The 18,398-nt window shown below is 37.8% G+C and overlaps 3 protein-coding genes across 3 annotated transcripts; 1 reads left to right on the top strand and 2 right to left on the bottom strand.

Moving 5' to 3' along the window:
* Positions 1-2,580: 2,580 nt before the first annotated feature.
* EAF01_009732 (uncharacterized protein) lies at positions 2,581-4,179 on the bottom strand (the record flags this gene model as incomplete). The annotated part of the gene is made up of 1 exon (XM_038917988.1): positions 2,581-4,179. One exon carries the CDS (start codon positions 4,177-4,179, stop codon positions 2,581-2,583), a length of 1,599 nt encoding a protein of 532 aa, XP_038766797.1.
* Positions 4,180-7,853: 3,674 nt separating this feature from the next.
* EAF01_009731 (uncharacterized protein) lies at positions 7,854-9,021 on the top strand (the record flags this gene model as incomplete). The annotated part of the gene is made up of 2 exons (XM_038917987.1): positions 7,854-8,385; positions 8,444-9,021. The coding sequence occupies 2 exons, from the start codon at positions 7,854-7,856 to the stop codon at positions 9,019-9,021; spliced, it is 1,110 nt and encodes a 369-aa protein (XP_038766796.1).
* An 838-nt stretch (positions 9,022-9,859) lies between these two features.
* On the bottom strand, positions 9,860-12,695 carry EAF01_009730 (uncharacterized protein; the record flags this gene model as incomplete). Its single annotated transcript, XM_038917986.1, has 5 exons — positions 9,860-10,349; positions 10,391-10,716; positions 10,949-11,327; positions 11,383-12,440; positions 12,513-12,695. 5 exons carry the CDS (start codon positions 12,693-12,695, stop codon positions 9,860-9,862), a joined length of 2,436 nt encoding a protein of 811 aa, XP_038766795.1.
* Between the last annotated feature and the right edge of the window lie 5,703 nt (positions 12,696-18,398).

The following is an 18,398-nucleotide window of genomic DNA, read 5'->3' as shown; positions in this document are numbered from 1 at the left end:
TGCTAATTGTAGTAGTGTGATATGATTCGCGTGTCCCCGGCCTGCGTTCGCCCAAGCGATAGTGAGGCCTTTGTTTCTTTGAGTGTACCCATTGATTGCATCACTCATAGAGAGGGTCTAGGTGCAGTGGCAACTGTTATAGAGTTTTCTGTATCGATCATCTCCAGGTCTATTGGAGTGAAGGCTTTCTCTGCTAGCGCTTCTATATTGAGATTCCGTTGGCTCTGGTTACGAGCTGAGCGTGTGCGTAATCCGGTTGGTGCGATCGGCAGACTTGTACTGAGCCTGCGTGGGCGCTTGCTGAGGCGCTCATTCTCATATGCTATGATCCTCGCCCCCGAAGTGATCGGGGTTTCTGCGGTTGTTACGATAGGAGACAGAGGTGATTCAGAGGTATGTTCTGCCTCGTCTATATCTGCTCTGTGCAGCGTCTCGTAGTCTTTTCTGCCGACAGCTCTGACTGCGGCCAGTTCCTTTGCGGTCAGAACGATCCGTCGCTTAGCATAGACCCTAGGGGCAGCTGGGCAGTTGGAGTGGCCAGCGCGGAAGGGTCCGTGGCAGTTGGCGCATTGAGCTGCTCTAGTACATTGTTGGTGTACGAGTGCACCCTCGTGCTCAGTGTTTAGTTTACCGCATGTCGAGCATCGTGAGGCTCTGTTGCAGGTGAAGGGGTTGCAGTACCCTAGGCAGCCAGTACTGTGAAGTTGAATTTCCCGGGGTTTGTCTAGGAGAACCGAGTAGGAGCTACTATTGAATAGTCGGAACCGCGATACTGCAGTATTGAAGCCAATGATCCAGGTGGCTCTTTTAGTGATCGGGTTAACCCCGCTACGTGCCAGTCGGTAGTTGACCGGCTGCTTGCCGGTCTGAGCTGTGATCTCTTCTTTGATAAGCTCAGTAGGCATAGGAGCAGGAGCTCCTTCGATGTGATAAAAATCGTGAGGTACTTGTGGGACTGCATACATGAACCACTTCTCTAGTCTGCGCATGCTTGTTGCATGGAGGGTCTTAAGCACCCGCTCAGAGTTATCTGCTTTCATGATCTTCTCCCGGCTGGCGCTAGAGCTGCATCGTAGAGTCCAGCCCGTATTATTCCTTTGAAGGAAGGGGATCTCTGCTAATGTGAGTCCAGTAACTGCCTCTTTTATTCTGAGTCTTAGTAGGAAGGGATTTGTCTCTGAGAGCAGAGCTTCCCCATTAGCTATTATAAGGATCGTTTTCTCGATCCGGTCATTCTCCCTCTTGAGTCTGCGTGCTTCTATACGCTCAGTGTTCGCTCCTCCAATAGGAGCAGGGCGTCCTGTGTTGGTGGGGGCCTTAGTGGGGCTTTCTGCCTCAGGCACTATCCGAGTTTTCAGTGCATCAGTGTAGGTCTTCTGCTTATTGCTTTCTGTTCGTGAATGCTCTGTTGTGAGCCCTATCCATTGATCAGAAGTAGCCTTTGCTGCTCCCAGCAGTGTGGAGATGATCGTCCCTTTAATATTCACTGCGAGTCTATGTTGTTGACCCTGGAAGCCTTGTGCAAGCTTATCCGCTAGTGCTGCGAACGCCTCGATCACCTCTCGCTTCTCCCGTTCTGTCTTATCGATCCTTTCGAATCGATCCTTAATTACGCCAAGGGCAGAGCCTGTGAGCGATCTTATAATTGGTGGAGGGGCAATGCTTGCCCCTGGGGTAATGGTACTTGATTGAGGGGGGATCACCTCTTGGGTTGGGGAGCCGCTCGGCGCGCCGGGGGCGCGCATCACTAGCGGCATAGGGGAGCCTCCTGTGAGGCCCTTAGATGTAGTTGATTCGTGATCGTTTCAGTAGTTGAATGATTTCTTTTTTTTAAAGATTAACCGATGACTAGATGATTGTTGTTGCTTTCTATAATTGTAAACAATTCCTTATAGCTGGGACTATTAACATGATTAAAGATAAGACTAATAGAAAATAGGAAATAGAAAATTTATCATATTAAGTTCTCGAATACAATATAATAATATGATCTCATCTAATGAAATGATTTAAAGGTATGAATTGTCTAATGAAAATAAAATCATTAAAGACTACTATCTAATTATTTAATATAATGTAACTTGACTAGAAGTGGGTCATGTCATGATATGGGTCAAAATCACCCTTTCATTTCTTTATTTTATGTGTTTATTTAATACACAATGGATTGAAAGTTATTAAATTGTAGTGAATTGGAAGATAATATTCAAAAGGCTATAGAAAGTCTAAAAAATAAACAATTTACTTCAATTCGAAGTGCTGTTATTCATTTTAAGATTCCGAAGTCAATCTTGATAAATCGAATGGCTGGATGACAATTATGTTTTCAATCTTACAAATCCTTTCAAAAACTTTCCAATGTGGAAGAGAAGATTCTAGTATGATGGATCTCATGATTGATAGTTACTGGATATCCTGCAACTCCTGGGTTGTTGAAAGAAATGGCTCAAGAAATTCTAAATCAATGTGTCATTTTTGTATCACTATCTAAGTCAACTACCCCACTTTCCGACCACCCCCTGTTTCCGACCACCTAAAAAATTCATATTATCTACACTTAAAACTTTAATAACTCAATAACTATTGAACTTCAATGAAATCGCCTGTAGAATCACTTTCTATAGCACTAGAGCTATCATCTACCTCATCTTCACGATCTCCAGCTTCAATTTGTGTACGCCTTATAGCTCTAATCCCTGCGAACTTCGAATTTGGAGATACCACAACCTTTCGCCTTTTTCTAGGTAATGCTTCATCTAATTGATATTCTAGCTTTCTAATCTTATTCTCTGCCTCTAAGAGTTCATAATCCTTAGCATCGAATCCTTTTATAATCTTGCGAAATAGTAATCTTCGTGTTGGCAAATCGATCTCCTTCTCTTGAATCATTATATCTCTATATTTTCTGATATCGGCTCCTTTTTGAGGGGTTTTCCATAGAATAAACGATGAATATATATTCCATTGAAGAATAGGATCATCATCAGATTCAGGATTAAGTGATAAAACCTCTCTATTGCTATTTTCAAGCAAAAGTCGACTCATAAGAGGTTTAGCCATATTTTTGGGCCAAAGACCACTAGCTTGCCACCCAGACTTGATATTTTGAATAGTTAAACCTTCTATTCTAGCCTTCCGATAGCAAGAAAGGAAATTGCGCTTTCCAATTGGTGAGGAATCGGATAATAGACTTAATTTATTAAGTTCGATTCGATATGCACTTTTTAGGGGTGAGAACACAGATAAATCGAGTGGTTGTAGTACGTGTGACGTATGTGGTGGGAGAAATAAGAGATATATGTTGTTATTAAAGCATTCTAACATAAATGCTGTAGTTTCATGGCTTCCGTGTCCGTCCAAAATGAGGAGTCTTGAATTTTCCGGCTGAATAGGGGTAGTTTGAGGGATATAGATCTTTTTCAGCCATTCTAAAGCTGTAGCATCTGTAGTCCATCCATTTTCTGTAGCGGTAAAGTTCCAACCCTTGAATAGAGTCAAATCTGTTGGAAACCATTGTTGTTGAACTGATTTTCCCTTATATATTACAAGGGGAGTAATGCTTTTTCCATTGGCTGAAATGCATTCTATAAAAGAGGTCCAAATTCGAGATCCAGGTTGCTTTTTTTGAATAAATCTTCGATCAGTGCTTCCTACTACTAGTCCATTAAGACCCTGACCCTCCATTATACCTGCTTCATCCATATTCCATCTGTTGGCCGGCTTAATAGCCTTGATTTCAGGGATTGCGAGGTTCCGGAACCACTTCTTAATAATATCAGATGTAGCACCTGAAACTCGTGCAGAATCGATTTGATGTTGCTTCTTAGTTCCAATATTAGGATGCCTTCGAAAAAAGCTATGTATCCATTTCTTTCCAAGTGAGGGATCCTCCCCTCGTACAATAAGGAGGTGCTCTGCCATCTCTCTGATTTGACGATGTGTAGGGCTAGTACCAAGAGCTTCCTGTACTAATATCCATTCTGCTAGTCGATTCTCCTGAATTGGAGATAACTTTTGAAGTATTTGGGCGCCTTTTTGATGCGAAACTCCACCATATATTCGATCGTGAAGTGTGGTACGTGGAACACCATAATCCAAGCTAGCTCTTCGTATGCTTGCTCCATTTGTAATCGCTCTAAGAGCCTCTGCGATATCTTCTTCGGTATATCTATTCTTCATATCACAATTATAATAATATCAAAATTTCAAATCAATTGATTAAAGCATTGTTGAGTTATTCAAAGTATAAATTTTATAATTACTCAAAGCGGTGTGGTTTTTGAGGTGGTCGAAAAGAGGGGGTGGTCGGAAAGTGGGGTAGTTGACTTACCCCTTTATTTTTTCAATCAAATCATATAGGTCAATAATGAATCTATAGGTTCTTAAATCGATATCCCAAACTTAAAGGAATCTATTCTTGTAAATTGAAATCTGTAAGGCATAAAGAAGCTACATTTGAAACAATTTCAATATGGTTTTCAATATTTCAAGTACGAATCGAAGAACGACATTATAAACTCAAGAATATATATAATATGGATAAGATAGGATATACAATTGAAGAAATAGAATCAATATGTATAATTATGGATTCTACTTTCAAATCGAATTGGAAGGTTACAGTAGGAAAGCAAGAGTGGATAACTATATTGGAATGTGTGAATGTAGATAGAGGCTCTTTATCCTCTATAATCATTTTCAAGGCTTAGAATACCAACACTGTATAAATTCCAACTAACACTCCTCCAAACTGGTATTTCTCAACAAGCAATAGTGGGTGGACTTCTAATAGTTATGGCTTTGAATGAATATGTAAGGTTTTTGAGCCAGAATCTCGAAAAATATTAGGAGATCAGCCTCGATTATTGATTATAAATAATCATTTTAGTCATATTACAGGAAGTTTAATTGCTTTCTGTATTGAGGAGATTGATCTTCTTATTCTATCACCTCATTGCTTGCATCTACTTCAGCCATTGGATGTTGGAGTGTATGGACCGATGAAGCGATATCATGCCTAAGAGGTTGATTGATACTCTCGAGCAGGAATACAACGAATACAACGGTCTGATTGGGTACAGCTTTTTCAAAAGATAAGAGAAAAAGGTCTTATTTATCAAAATATCAAAAGCGAATGGAAAGGAACAGGTTTGAATCCATTTAGTCCTCGTCAAGTTCTAAATAATCTTCCAACTTTGCTTTTATTACCACCTTCTACTCCAAATACACCAGCAAACCTAGAAGATCTAGATCTCTTTTTGCTTAATAGCTCTCCCCCGAATGATATTGAGCTGCGACAAGCAAATAAGGTATTCAATTCAGCTTTATCCACTAATAATCTGCCTACTTCTCCAGTACAGAGATATGTAAAGCGAATAACTCATCAGATTGAAAGTTTAAATGCTGAAAATGCTATTTTTCGAAAGGAACTTCAAAAACATAAAGAGTTACTTGAAATACAAAAGAAATGAAAAAATGGAAAGAGAATAAAATTAAAAAGTGAATTTGTATTTAATACTGAAAAAGTATTGAAAATTATCGAGGAGGTTAAACAAACACTTTTACCAAAACGACGATGTAATAGACCATCCAAGCGTCAAATTGATCAGGTAGAAGGAGAGATAGAAAAGGAAAAGGATAGTGATAGTTCAGTTGGATCAGTGATAGTTGTAGATCACTTTGTAGTATGTAGGACAAGGTCAAATAGGAAAATATGATTTTTGTGACCTATATCATGACATGACCCACTTCTAGTCAAGTTACGTTATAGATACTTGAAAGCTAGGTTTAGAAAAGAATGATTTAATGAAAAGAGTAAAGATAATAATAAAATAATTAGCTCATTCAACAGGGTCTCAACTTTTGACGTGATAAAATCTGGAAGCAGATAGTTTTCCAATATTTGGAACTAGATGATCATGAAAAGGCAGTCTCGTCTCAATTTTTTTCGTTTCTTTGAATAGGTTCCTTGAAGTTAATATCGACTTTCGAGATACACTTTGAATAAAGAGTAGATACTACACTAGGAGCTCGAACAACGGTCCATTGATTTTAGAGGTATCTTAGATAAAACTTTAGTCGACTTGTCCTACTTTCTAGTAATGTTTTATTATTGGTCTAGTATCGTTCTTTCATTTGCCTTCGAAAGTCTGTATTTCTTGATGTAAAATTCTCAAAAATGTAACAATACCTCAAGGAGGTAGAACTTTCTCAACTTTCTCGTTCTGAAGCTTTACTTAAAATAAAAAAAGAGGCATTTGTCCTTGGTATAGATTCTAACAAGTAGTATATCACTCATATTCGATTTAGCTAAGAGAAATATTCAAGTCACATGACATAACCCTCTAAGCGATATTGTCATACCGGTGACACTTTTCTTTTGACTAGCCCAGATTGATAATGACGTCAAGAGAGATAATGGATTTATTTCTAGCTTAAAAATGAACATTCAGGGACTAAGTTAGAATTCCAAACAGGCAGCATATGCTCTCATGCATTGATCGGAGATATCTGCTTAAGTGCAATGAGTCAATTGAAGGATTGAAGGTAAAGGATACCTTTGAGATTATCTGGGGGACTATGCACTAGATTCAACAACTCTGGTTCCTGTGGTCTGCCATGGCAGAAGTTCTAATTTTTCTGATTGGTTCCCTCTTTCAACTATCGAGGTTTACCGAATCCTTAGCGACAGCCCACTCGGATTTCTAACACTTCTATACAAGCACTGTTAGAGGACACCCAATTTCTTTTTGAGTGGATGGTTGTGAAATATACAAGTTTAATTGCTTTTGATATCCATATAAAGATATCTAATTTGCAACTACTTGTCCAAAGTACGTTTTAGATTCAGGTTGAATGCTCTTGTTTTGATGGTTGTCAGATTGATCGCTTTCTCTTCATCAACTTTTTATAGCATCACTGCGTTGGGAAACTCCAAATAAATTCTTAGGTACATACTATCATAGTCTGATATGATCTTGGAGAAGTAGATGGAGAAGAAAAAACAGATTTCAAATGACAAAAGTTGATAGATGTCACGGTAGGGTATGATGATGGTGAGGTCAAGCTTAGTTTCGTCACGTGCCACCACTAACTTTCCGTAGAGAAGTTCAAGAAATGGAGTTCGAATTGATAGATATTTAGGTTGTGAAAAGCTCACGCAGAATTATCATGCATGTACTGGATGTGGAAAGGAGCCTTGGATGAAACACTGCATCAACAATCACCCCCAGATTGAAGAAACATGTTGGCACTCATTTATCCCACAATTACTACCTTTGAATGTGGATAGAAAGAATTTCATTTATGAAATCATTGTGATTACCTCTTTCATTCTAATGATAATCAGCTAGCTACTAGATAAATCCAATCCCTTCTTTACGCAGTCAAGGTATCAGTGTCTAGATGATTTGACCAAAAAAAGTCACAAGAGTACTAGAGATGAGCACTCAATCTTTTTATTTTGATTTCCTATGATTTCTATCATTTGACTCGTCACCTCTATCTTTTTGAATATCGTAGAACTTCGAATATTCACTTTATTACTCGCTCTTTGATTCTATCCTTCATCAACGGGCCTTTTATCCCGAACATTCGAGTCTTATTCTTCATTGCTTGACTTGAGACAGTCATCGAGGGTTCTCGCTATGTACATTCTTTCTTGACCATCGAAGACCTGAATTCTACTAGACAATACTGTAGTTGCTAGAATATTCTTCCATTGTTACCTGCATAGCTCCAACTCTACATAAATCGACATATTCCTACCTTCCAGCAATTAACAAGAACCCTCTCCACTTATTTTCAAATCAACAAAACCACCAAATCTAGATATTCGAATTAACCGAATAGTCATGAACGACCTCCGCCACCCTCCGAACAAAGTTCCCGAATCTCTCTACATCGTCCACGATCCCTCCAATGATCAAGTCGCCGAAGGAAAGTCTTCCAAATCGCAGGAGTCCCGCACTCCATGGGAGATAGGTTTCCGCCCTTACGATATCCTAAGTCTTAGCCGCAATACTGCGAGCAGTTTTCTCCCTCTTCATTATGGTGCCGCGAACAGACCTCGGAGAAATCCTCCTAGTATTTATGTCACTGCGACCGATGACATCGAAGCTGCGAAGAACGAGGTCATTACAGGCGAGGATGATTTAGTGATGTACAGGTTAGACGGCAGATGTGAAGAAATGAGAAAGTGTGCTGTTTTCAAAGCGTCAGATTGGTTGCGCGCTTTGGAGATGTGGGATGGAGACGAGAATGAAGACGAAGATGAGAGGTTTGCGAGACAGAAAAGAGTGGGCTCAGAGTGGTTGATTTGGCCAAGTGTACCAAAAGAGGCGGTCACTAGAATGTCGACAAGAGATGATATCCTCGAAGATGATGGTAAGTTCTGTTCCTTGTTTTTAGCTCTGGGGAACTCACGATACTGACTTTGTGACAGGAGAAGAGGAAGATCATCCGATCCAGAAACGTGCGCCCGGCAAAAAACATCAAAATGCTACTGCAGGTCCAAGCAGAAGTCAAAATGCAGCTGCCAACAAGGGCAAAGAAAAAGCACCAGCGCCTTTGGGTAGTTACAAGGGACTCATGCGCAAAGATTCAAAAGCAGACGGCACACCTCTGTTCATGGTGGCATTTTCTCCAAATAATGAATTCCCATTCTCGACCATCTACATTCTCGAGGAGCAAGATGATGGCCCACAGTGCCTTATTCATTGGGGCCCCGGAATAGAACCCAGCTGGGTTGCCATCCAAAATGTTGATGCGAGGGCTGTGAAGAACTACTGGCAACACAACACCAAGGGCCATGGAAAAGAAAAGCCAAAGAAGGAATACGAAATCTTGTTCGAAGATCAGCAAAATAAAGAGACAAAGTTGGATAGCAAGTTCTTGGTCAAGTGGGCTGATTCCGAGAATTTGACCTGGCAAACTTATGATAGTAGTCCTGGTGTTACAAGACATGCTGTCAATCAGTTCCGAGCGAAGACGGAGAGTTGGCAGAGATATCAGTATAAGTGAGGGGTATGAATGATAGGATTAGATTGTGGCACGATTGAAGGATGCAATTAGGGAATTAGATAAGAACAATTCTGAATGTATTTCATCACCAGATCCCCTGATACCCAAAAACTGAATATGCTTTTCAAACCTAAATTCATTCATTTACTTCGACGATATGTATGTCAAGCTAGCCTTCACAAAGCTTATGATATCAGCACTGTAAGATTTGAAAAGCCCAAGCCTAGTCCGTCAAAACTTTAAGATATATTTGGAGCAGGGAAGATCTGCTTGTACTTGTTCATTCCCAAACAAATCAAAACAGAAAGATTTAAGTACTCTCTCATAATTTAGAATCAAGGTCTCATTATCAGATACAGGTCAAGATAGTGGACGGTTCCAACTCAATGTAAATGTGTTATTTTTCTCTAGGCAATGACTTCTACAGTAGTGGGAGACACAAAAATGCCTCGAGATGAAAGAGAGGAGTGTCAGTTAGTCGCAATGACATTGGGGATGATGGTTAATCACTGAATTATATGGAGGTAGAACTGATTTCTATCAAAGTCTTTACTAGAAAGTTAATTGTGGCTACCCGATACTAATCAAGTCAATGATGATTTTCCATTGACAACCACACCGTCGTGGATGACGTTTAGTTTTACACCAGCGTACCCCCTCCCTCCAATTACACCGCCCCTTTTAGACACCGATCAAATCGAATCAATACTAATGCTCGAGGTTCATGCGATAGGCAAAAAAAATCGCGTCCAAGGGTCATGTTTTTGAATTTCCGGTGTGATGCAATTCAATCACCCTTCCAACGCTGCACGATCTATTCAATCAATCGTACACCGCACTATTTCTCCTCAAACATACCACCCCACCATCCAAAACTTCTCATCAATCTTCTTCCCATTCTCCGAGCAACGACGAAATCAATCTTGACGCCCGGGTGCGGTTCATGAAATTGAATACTTCTTTCCACTCCTGTTTTCACCGCTGCCTCATTTGGAACAGGTGTAAATTGCCAAACACTCCCATACAATTTCTGTGCAGCAAAGCCCATTTGTACCATTGCTTTTAGGAATTCAACCCAAGGGACGTCGCCTGGTGTATTGTTCTGACCAGGCTGGAAGAATAATGTATTGAACACTCGCATAAGGTGATGAGGGATCTTGACTTTAGGTTGCTCGACGTTGGGCTGTGGCTCGGGGTTCTCGGGTTGAGCCTCAGGTTGTGTTTCAGGTTGCGTGAGCGGCTGTGTGGACCCTTTAGTCTTAGATTTTGCTTTCTTCGTTTTTGTCTTGACTTTATTGTTTTCCTCATCATGTGCCCAATCTTGGGTGCTTGAGGCTTTTGAGATTGCGTTGTAGCTTTAATCTGTAACGGCTCAACCCATGCTGGCGTTCTTTGAAGCTCTCCTCTCTTTCTTGGCGGATGCCCTCCAAAGCATGCATCGATGTTCTTTTTCGCCAGTTTCTTCCAGTTGGCATCAAACTTCTCCCAGAAAAAGTCGAGATTTTTCTCAGCCAAGATCATCTGTTCCGTGTTTTGTTTTGTACGCTTTTTATTGACAGGATATTTGAACTTGCCATCACTCAGCATGCAGTATTGTACGATACCTTTCAAAACAGAGTCCATGTACTTGAGATAATCTTTGTTGAAAACAAAATCTTTCATTGTGATCCTGAGCACTTCTCCCTGGTGGTTGTTCTGCAAATAAATGATAAGCTTGTGGCCCAATTGTGGATAATCATAGGACAATTTTGGAATCCATAATTCAACAGGTAGGTTAACAGGTAGGTTAATAGTGAGTTTCTAATCTGTGAAATATTTTTGTTCTTGAAAGCACTTTGGCAAGCCAGAAATTCAAAGAAACTCCTATCGTTGGACTCCAGCCTAGAAATACATCAAGTACAAAACATAAATTGGAGAATTTCCTTACATTGTATTCGTCATCAAAAGTCGCAGCCCAAGGCTGATAATTCTCAACTTCATAAAGTGCTCGAGACAATATGGCTAGATCTGAGAATCGATCTGCAATATATGAAGAGATATTCTTGCTTTCTTCTGGGTCCTGCATCAGTTGTTCAAATGCATCAATGACATTCGTCAATCCAAATAAATCTCGTTTCTCCCGGTCCCATAAAATCAACAAAAGACCCCATGGTTTGTGAAAAAATGGACTCCTCTCATCTTTGGGCATTATATACATATTGATTGTGCCCGGTGCTTGCGGAGCACGTGTAAAGTGATGTCGGAGGGGTGGTGAGGACTGGATATTCTGGAGGTAGTTGATCGGTGCTTCCGCACTTATCTTGAGTCTTCAAAATGGTTAGCTTCAAAGTGTTGTATATCGGGCAAGAAATATATCCTTACAGTTCTCTAAACTTCAAAATGGCAGTGAGGTATTCCTTGGGAAGTTGTTTGTTATAAGAAATTTCATCCTTGTATTTTTCCATCAATGTGCATAATAGAGCAGCTTGTCGATGAAGAAGAAACCAAGTTTCGTAGTTGGAATATCCGTCACCGATTATATTTCTAACCACGCGGCCCCAGAAATCCTGAGTGTGTGGTCCAGTTGGATGTGGATTGCCATTTGTGTCTAACAATGCATCATTCCGATGCTCGCTCCAATCGATGATTGTGTCAGCAAAAAAACCAGGATCCTCCCTCAAATCAAAGAGATAGTCTTCTGCTGCTGCAAGTCTTGCAGCAAATATTTCACGGAGGCGCTCAAAATCGATATTCGCTGGTAAACGATACGGTGCTTCCGCTGAAATGGTGGCTAGAGATGGAAGTATTTCGGTGACGGTAGATGAAGTGGGCTCCGGAGCAATGATCGAATCCGGTGGGATACCTGATGGAATATTTGCATCAAGCAAAGCAACCGCTTTGGTGAAGTCGTGAAGAATGAGCTCACAACATCTGATGAGGAAAGGATATATCTTTTCTTGAAGTTCAAATGCTTTCAAACCGTCACCAGGGCTGAATTGTCTTTCTGTAAACATCAGATCAGCAGCATCATTATCCTCCTCCCACGAAACTAATCTTCCATATGTTTCCACTTCATCACCGTCCAAGAACAGTGTATGAAAGGGAAGGAAAGCTGGCTCAGGAATAAAATGCGCAACAGTTCCAAGGTGTGTTGCATTGAGGTCGGCGCGAGCAAACGCGCTTGGAGGGTTGTGTCCTTGACTAATGATGAAAATGATCAGAGATTTGCTACTGAGGTCTTGCAGGTTGATATAAGGCCACTTGTAAGCTTCCTGAAATTTCGAGAGTCCCATGAGTATGCGTCCGGTACACTCCTGTCTGAATGCCTCGTAATCAGGACGATGTGTAGTAGACATATTGGGCCAAGCTTCCAGAAGCATATCCCTCTGTTTCTTTCTCGACTTTTTCATCCAACGCTTTTCTAATGTATCGGCGTGTAACTGAACAATGGTCCTCAGTGTATTCTAATCCGATAGTATCTTTTGTGATGACAATCGAGCCCTCTCACGAACTTCTTCTGGTGTGGGCTTCGAGCTCGGAGTGAAACGAGATCCAGGATAGACATTTGCTGGATTATAAGCACCCTTCAAGCCCATGCGTGACATCTGGTTATTCATCTCTTCGTATTCGTCTTTAGTTGTGGCCATTCGACCTTTGGCTATCTCGACTGCCCAGTTGGTAGTTTGTGGAGCCATATTCGAATTCCAATTCCAGAAGAAATCCTAAGTTAGTTTCTCTCTACGCGTGGATAGCAGACGATAAACTTGGGATTTTCAATTGCGCTGAGCGCGGTACCTGTATGTAGGTGTACCCTGCCCCCGCCTGTGGAAATTGCAAATGATCACGTGAGTAAGATCATTTCAGCCTCATCTCTAAGAATGCACGTGATAAAAGTGGTTTTACAAGACAGATGTATTGATATTGAAAATTCTGGATCCTAATAAATCTTTTAATTAGATCTACAACTTTGACACTCCCACAGGCTAACCTAAATCACATCAAACACCCTGCTCCGTCTGTTCCACCTTCGTCTTGGCTAATCGCTTGAACAACTTTCCCATATGATACCATATGTAACCCACGATTTCACTAATCCAGCTCCAAGCTAACAACCATACATACTGAGGAATATACCAACTTGAAGGGGTAACATTCTACTCATTTGCAAGAGCAGGCTCTATTAGCCCATCACGTCTTTGTTTCCATATAGTATTGTTCCTGCGAAATTCCCCTGTTTTCCAAATACTGTGACAAAGTTGAGCTGGTGCATTCATCTCGTAAAAGGTAAGTTGAAAGATTGCACCGCTTCTCTCGTAAGAAAATCACTGAGCCGCTTACACAAGCCATGAGAGCACCATACATCCTGTAACATTCTTTTTGAAAAACAGATCTGGAAAAAAGACCCGCCCGGCGTTCCCATCTAGTCCGTTCACCTGTAGAATGAAACCCCAGTAGATCTTCAGCTTCTACCCGAAGTTCTATGGATCTTCAATCGACTTGTTAATACGCAAAATGTCGTTGATTAGTCTGGGAAGTACACCAGACCTTAAGACTTTCACCGTGCGGTTTGTGGTTGACTAACATTATTCTCCTCCATTGTCTACTCTCCCATTGTGTATGCCCGGTTTTTGCATTATATTCCCGATGGCTTGCCTTTGGAGCTGTTACCGAGGCCCATTTGAATCATTTTGCTAATACCTGAAAAGTTAAGTTTTGCATGGTTTAAAAAGAATTTCTAAAATTTATATGGTGTGTATATAGAAATCTTAGAAAGAAAATTGTATTATATAGAACTATATAATAAATAATAGTTTTATAAAAAAATTATATTATTAAAAAGCTTTTATTATTAATATTATTAATATGATTTTAGAATTTATTTCAGAATTTTCTATAAGAAGTATATTAATATTTAAATTCTAATATATAATTTTTTTTAAATAGTTTTCTTTTTATGTATAGATTAATTACTGATAAGCGAGAGAATTTCGATAAGGATTTCTTATCTCGCTTATTTCGAATTAAAAATCAGTTTTTGTAATATTGATAAAAATTATTCAATTTAGTATATAACTTCAAAAGAATAAAAGAAAAAAAAAAAAGAAAAAAAGAAAATTATTAATTCAAATTCAACAAATCGATTAATATAATTATATTTAAATTATATCAAAAACTGAAATTCTAATCCAATTTAATGAAATTATAATTAGTTTAACTATAATAACTAAACTATTTTTATTTATATTTTAAATATTAGGATATATAACTAATCAAGCTTTCATTAATTAGCATCTAGAAATTATAGAATTCTTTTATTCGATACAAAATCTTAAAAGATTAATAAAAAGAAAAGAAAAGAGATATTAGTATGAATTAGAATTCAAGAAATCGATTGATATAAATTTTTTCAAATTATCTCAAAAATTGAAATTTATATTCAATATAAAATTATTTGAATAAACTTAAATAATAATATAGTTTTAATATTTAATCTTTCTTATTCAAATACTTTTATATTGAATATAAATTTTAATTTTTGAGATAATTTTAATTTTTTATATCAATCGATTTTTTGAATTCTAATTCATACTAATATCTCTTTTCTTTTTATTTTATATATTTTCTTAAGATTATATATTGAATTGAATATTCTTATTAATATAAACACACCATTAAATTCTAAATACACTTTTAGCCCATACAAAACCTAACTTTTCAAGTATTGACAAAATGATTCAAATGGGCCTCGGTAGCTGTGCTTTCCTCCTTTGTGAATAAACTTTTACAATGGGACTCATGTATGCATGGGAGTAGTCGCAACATGTATCATCACAGGTACATAATCTTCCCATATCAGTATCAGATAACCGATATCCCTACATCGTGCACACTTTTATTTCTTTTAAAAAAGATATTCTAAATTCAATATATAATCAATTAATTATTGAGTTTTATTAATAATTATAAATAATATATTATATTACTATTTATTTTTTATAAAGTAATTAAAATATAAAAATAATCATTATATATAATATAATTTCAATATTAAAATTATTAATATAAAAATATTATAACGTAACGTATGGGGAACTCGGACACTTTTAGCCCATCACCAACTTGAAACCGCAATAACTTTTATTATGCATACCCAATCACCTTCTACATCTGCTTAAATTGAAGAGAAGCTTCAAAAGGCTATAATTTCACTTCAATTGAAAGAATTTAAATCAATTAGAAAGGCTGCAGAGCATTTTGAAGTCCCTAAGTCTACCCTAGCTGATAGGCTGGCTGGGAAGAAAACACGTTCCCAAACCCACGAAATGGCTCAAATTCTTTCAAACGCAGAAGAAAATACTCTTGTACGATGGATTTCACGACTTACCATCACTGGATTCCCTGCTACACCTATGTTGGTGAAGGAAATGGCCGACGAAATTCGTCTTCGACGCGTTCGGGTCGCGTCATCTCGAAATCCTACCTCGACAGAAATTCCACCTATAGGCCACGAATGGATCTATAGATTCCAAAAACGACATCCAGAACTTAAAACATGCTATTCACGTCAATTAGAGTCTAATCGGGCTAAAGAAGCAACTCCGGAGAATATTCAGGCTTGGTTTGACGCGTTTCGCACGCGTCTCATTGAGCGAAAGTATGAATTAGATGATATGTATAATATGGATGAAACCGGATTTGGAGTTGGAAGTACTCAAAGTACGCGCATTATAGTCGATTCTACTCAGAAATCGAATTGGAAAGTTACGGCTGGCAAGCAAGAATGGATAACTGCATTTGAATGTGTCAATGCAGCTGGAAATGCTCTATCACCTATGGTCATTTTCAAGGCTCAGAATACGAATTCTGCATGGATTCCAAAGGACACACCTCAAAGCTGGCAGTTCTCTACTAGTACAAATGGATGGACCTCAAATAGCCATGGATTAGAATGGTTAAAAAGGGTTTTCGAACCAGAATCCAAGAAAGTGTCAGGTGACCGACCTCGACTTTTGATCATGGATGGCCATTCAAGCCATATTACAGGTAGCTTTATTGCTTTCTGTATAGATAATGATATTGATTTACTTATATTACCTCCTCATTGCTCTCACTTGCTTCAGCCACTTGATATTGCGGTGTATGGGCCAATGAAACGATATCATGCTTTAGAGGTCGATCGATATTCTCGAGCTGGTGTAAAGCGAATCCAAAGAGCTGAATGGGTAGAACTCTTTCAAAATATTAGAAAAAAAGCATTGAATTCTTCTAATATTAAAGCTGGCTGGAGAGGAGCTGGTTTAGTACCTTTTGCCCCACGAAAAGTACTCGATTCATTACCATTTAACTCCTCCCAGCAACCTTCTACTCCACAAATGAGAACCCCCAATCAAGACCTAGACTTGTCTATACTCAGGAGTTCTCCTCCAGATGGAACAGAACTAAGGCAAGCAAATCAGATCTTTAATACAGCTCTAGCAAGCAGTGGTTCTCCTGCATCGCCAACTCGTCGATATGCCAAGAGAATGACTAGGCTTGTAGAATCTCAAAATGCTGAGATAGCCCTACTTCGGAAACAGCTCTCTGATGCTCAGGAGGTAATTGAGACTCGAAAGAAAAGAACTAAAGGCAAAAGAGTCAAATTACAAGGTCAATTTGTCTTTAGTACTAAGGAAGTATTGAAAATGGTACGTGAGGCGGAGGAAAAACCGAAGGAGGAAAAGCCACGAGGACGGCCACGCAAACGCCCAATTGAAGAATCAGAAGAAGAGATTGAAGAAGAAGAGCTAGAGAATAGTTCAAGTGATTCGGAATTGGAATTGGAGGATTGTGTGGCTCGTAGAACAAGATCGCGTGTAGAATAATTGAAAAAGTGTCCGAGTTCCCCATATGTCCGAGTTCCCCATACGTTACGTTATATTAATTTATTTATTGATAAGAATAACGAAAATTAATTTTTTTTTATATAAATTTGAATATATTTTAATATAAAGAATTGAAAAAATTAAGTTTTTATATTGTAAATTTGATATTATATCAATATATTATTCTAAGCTTTTATAAATAATCTTTTTTAAAATAAAAATTAATTATAAATCAAGTATTTTATAATAATTTTTAATTTTTTTTAATTATATAATATTATTAATAAATTAATTTTAATTAGAAAACTAAAAAAAACTATATTTTATTAAATATATATATATAATCAATTATTAAAAGAATTATAAAAATTAAATATTAGGATTATATATTTAATAATAAGATATTTCTAAAAAAGATTTTTCTTTTAAATTTATTAAAAATAGAACTAATTTAAATATTAATAAAAAACAGAATATATTATAATATTGAATTATAATTATATTTAATCTGTTGTTACGACAGACATTACATAACACATTCGCATATTACATAAGGGAGCCTTAAGAAGCTACAGACTCCAGGAGCATACAGATCCTAAGGGCTTTAGATGACAAAGATCTATATAACAAATAAATTTTATTAGAATATAAAACTTCATACTTAAAAACAATCATTAGTTTTATTATTATAGTTATAAGAATTGTAATTAGTTACAACCTTATTGAATTCCTACTTGAAGTCTAGTTTAAACCACCTCGAGAGATCTCTAGACACTTCCACGTGACCCTAGAGGCAGCTCCCGTAACATCTGTAAAATTATGAGGAATATTATAAAATATAAGGACTTTTTTTAAAAACATAAATTCTTTTAAATATGGATTTATAATTTTTTTTTTTAAAAAAACTAATAAACTTATTCATCAGGAAATTAGAATATATTATTTTAATTATTAATTTTTCATTTTATATATTAATTTATAATATAATAAGTTATAATTTTTAATTATTTATTATTTTTATATAATTTTGTTATTATATTATAGATTTTTTAATATATAAAAGTTTAATTTTCTAATTAAAATCCAAATAATAATTTCAGATTCTTAAAATCTATAAAGTGTTGGAAGTTGTGGCACGTGCTCTAAGCTACTGTGCATATATCACTTCCACTTCGTAGTTAGATTTTACCTTAGTACAATTAATCTACATAGTCAATAATACATGCATTCCACTGGCCTGCTCCTTTATTGTGAACAGGTTATGAGCCCGGTAGCTCTGCAGTAAGACTAAGGCCGAAAGCTCTTTGAATAGCTTACGTTGCCAAAGGAGAGGTTGACGACGAGAAGCTCCTACGCAACGCGACGTCAACATACGAGGTGCGCACAGCAAACAGATTGCTGAGCAGCGACAGCGAAGTAACCACTTACATCGCGCCTTTTCCTCAAGTAAGAAAACTACGAGTTATTACTGAAAAGACCATTCATTCCAGCTTAACGCTGAAGAGCATCACCTGCTACATAGTGTTCGATATCACT

The sequence above is a fragment of the Botrytis porri genome, assembly GCF_014898465.1.
Source record: "Botrytis porri strain MUCL 3234 chromosome Unknown BPOR_014, whole genome shotgun sequence".
Taxonomy (NCBI): Eukaryota; Fungi; Ascomycota; class Leotiomycetes; order Helotiales; family Sclerotiniaceae; genus Botrytis; species Botrytis porri.
This window is presented reverse-complemented; position numbering and strand designations above follow the sequence as displayed.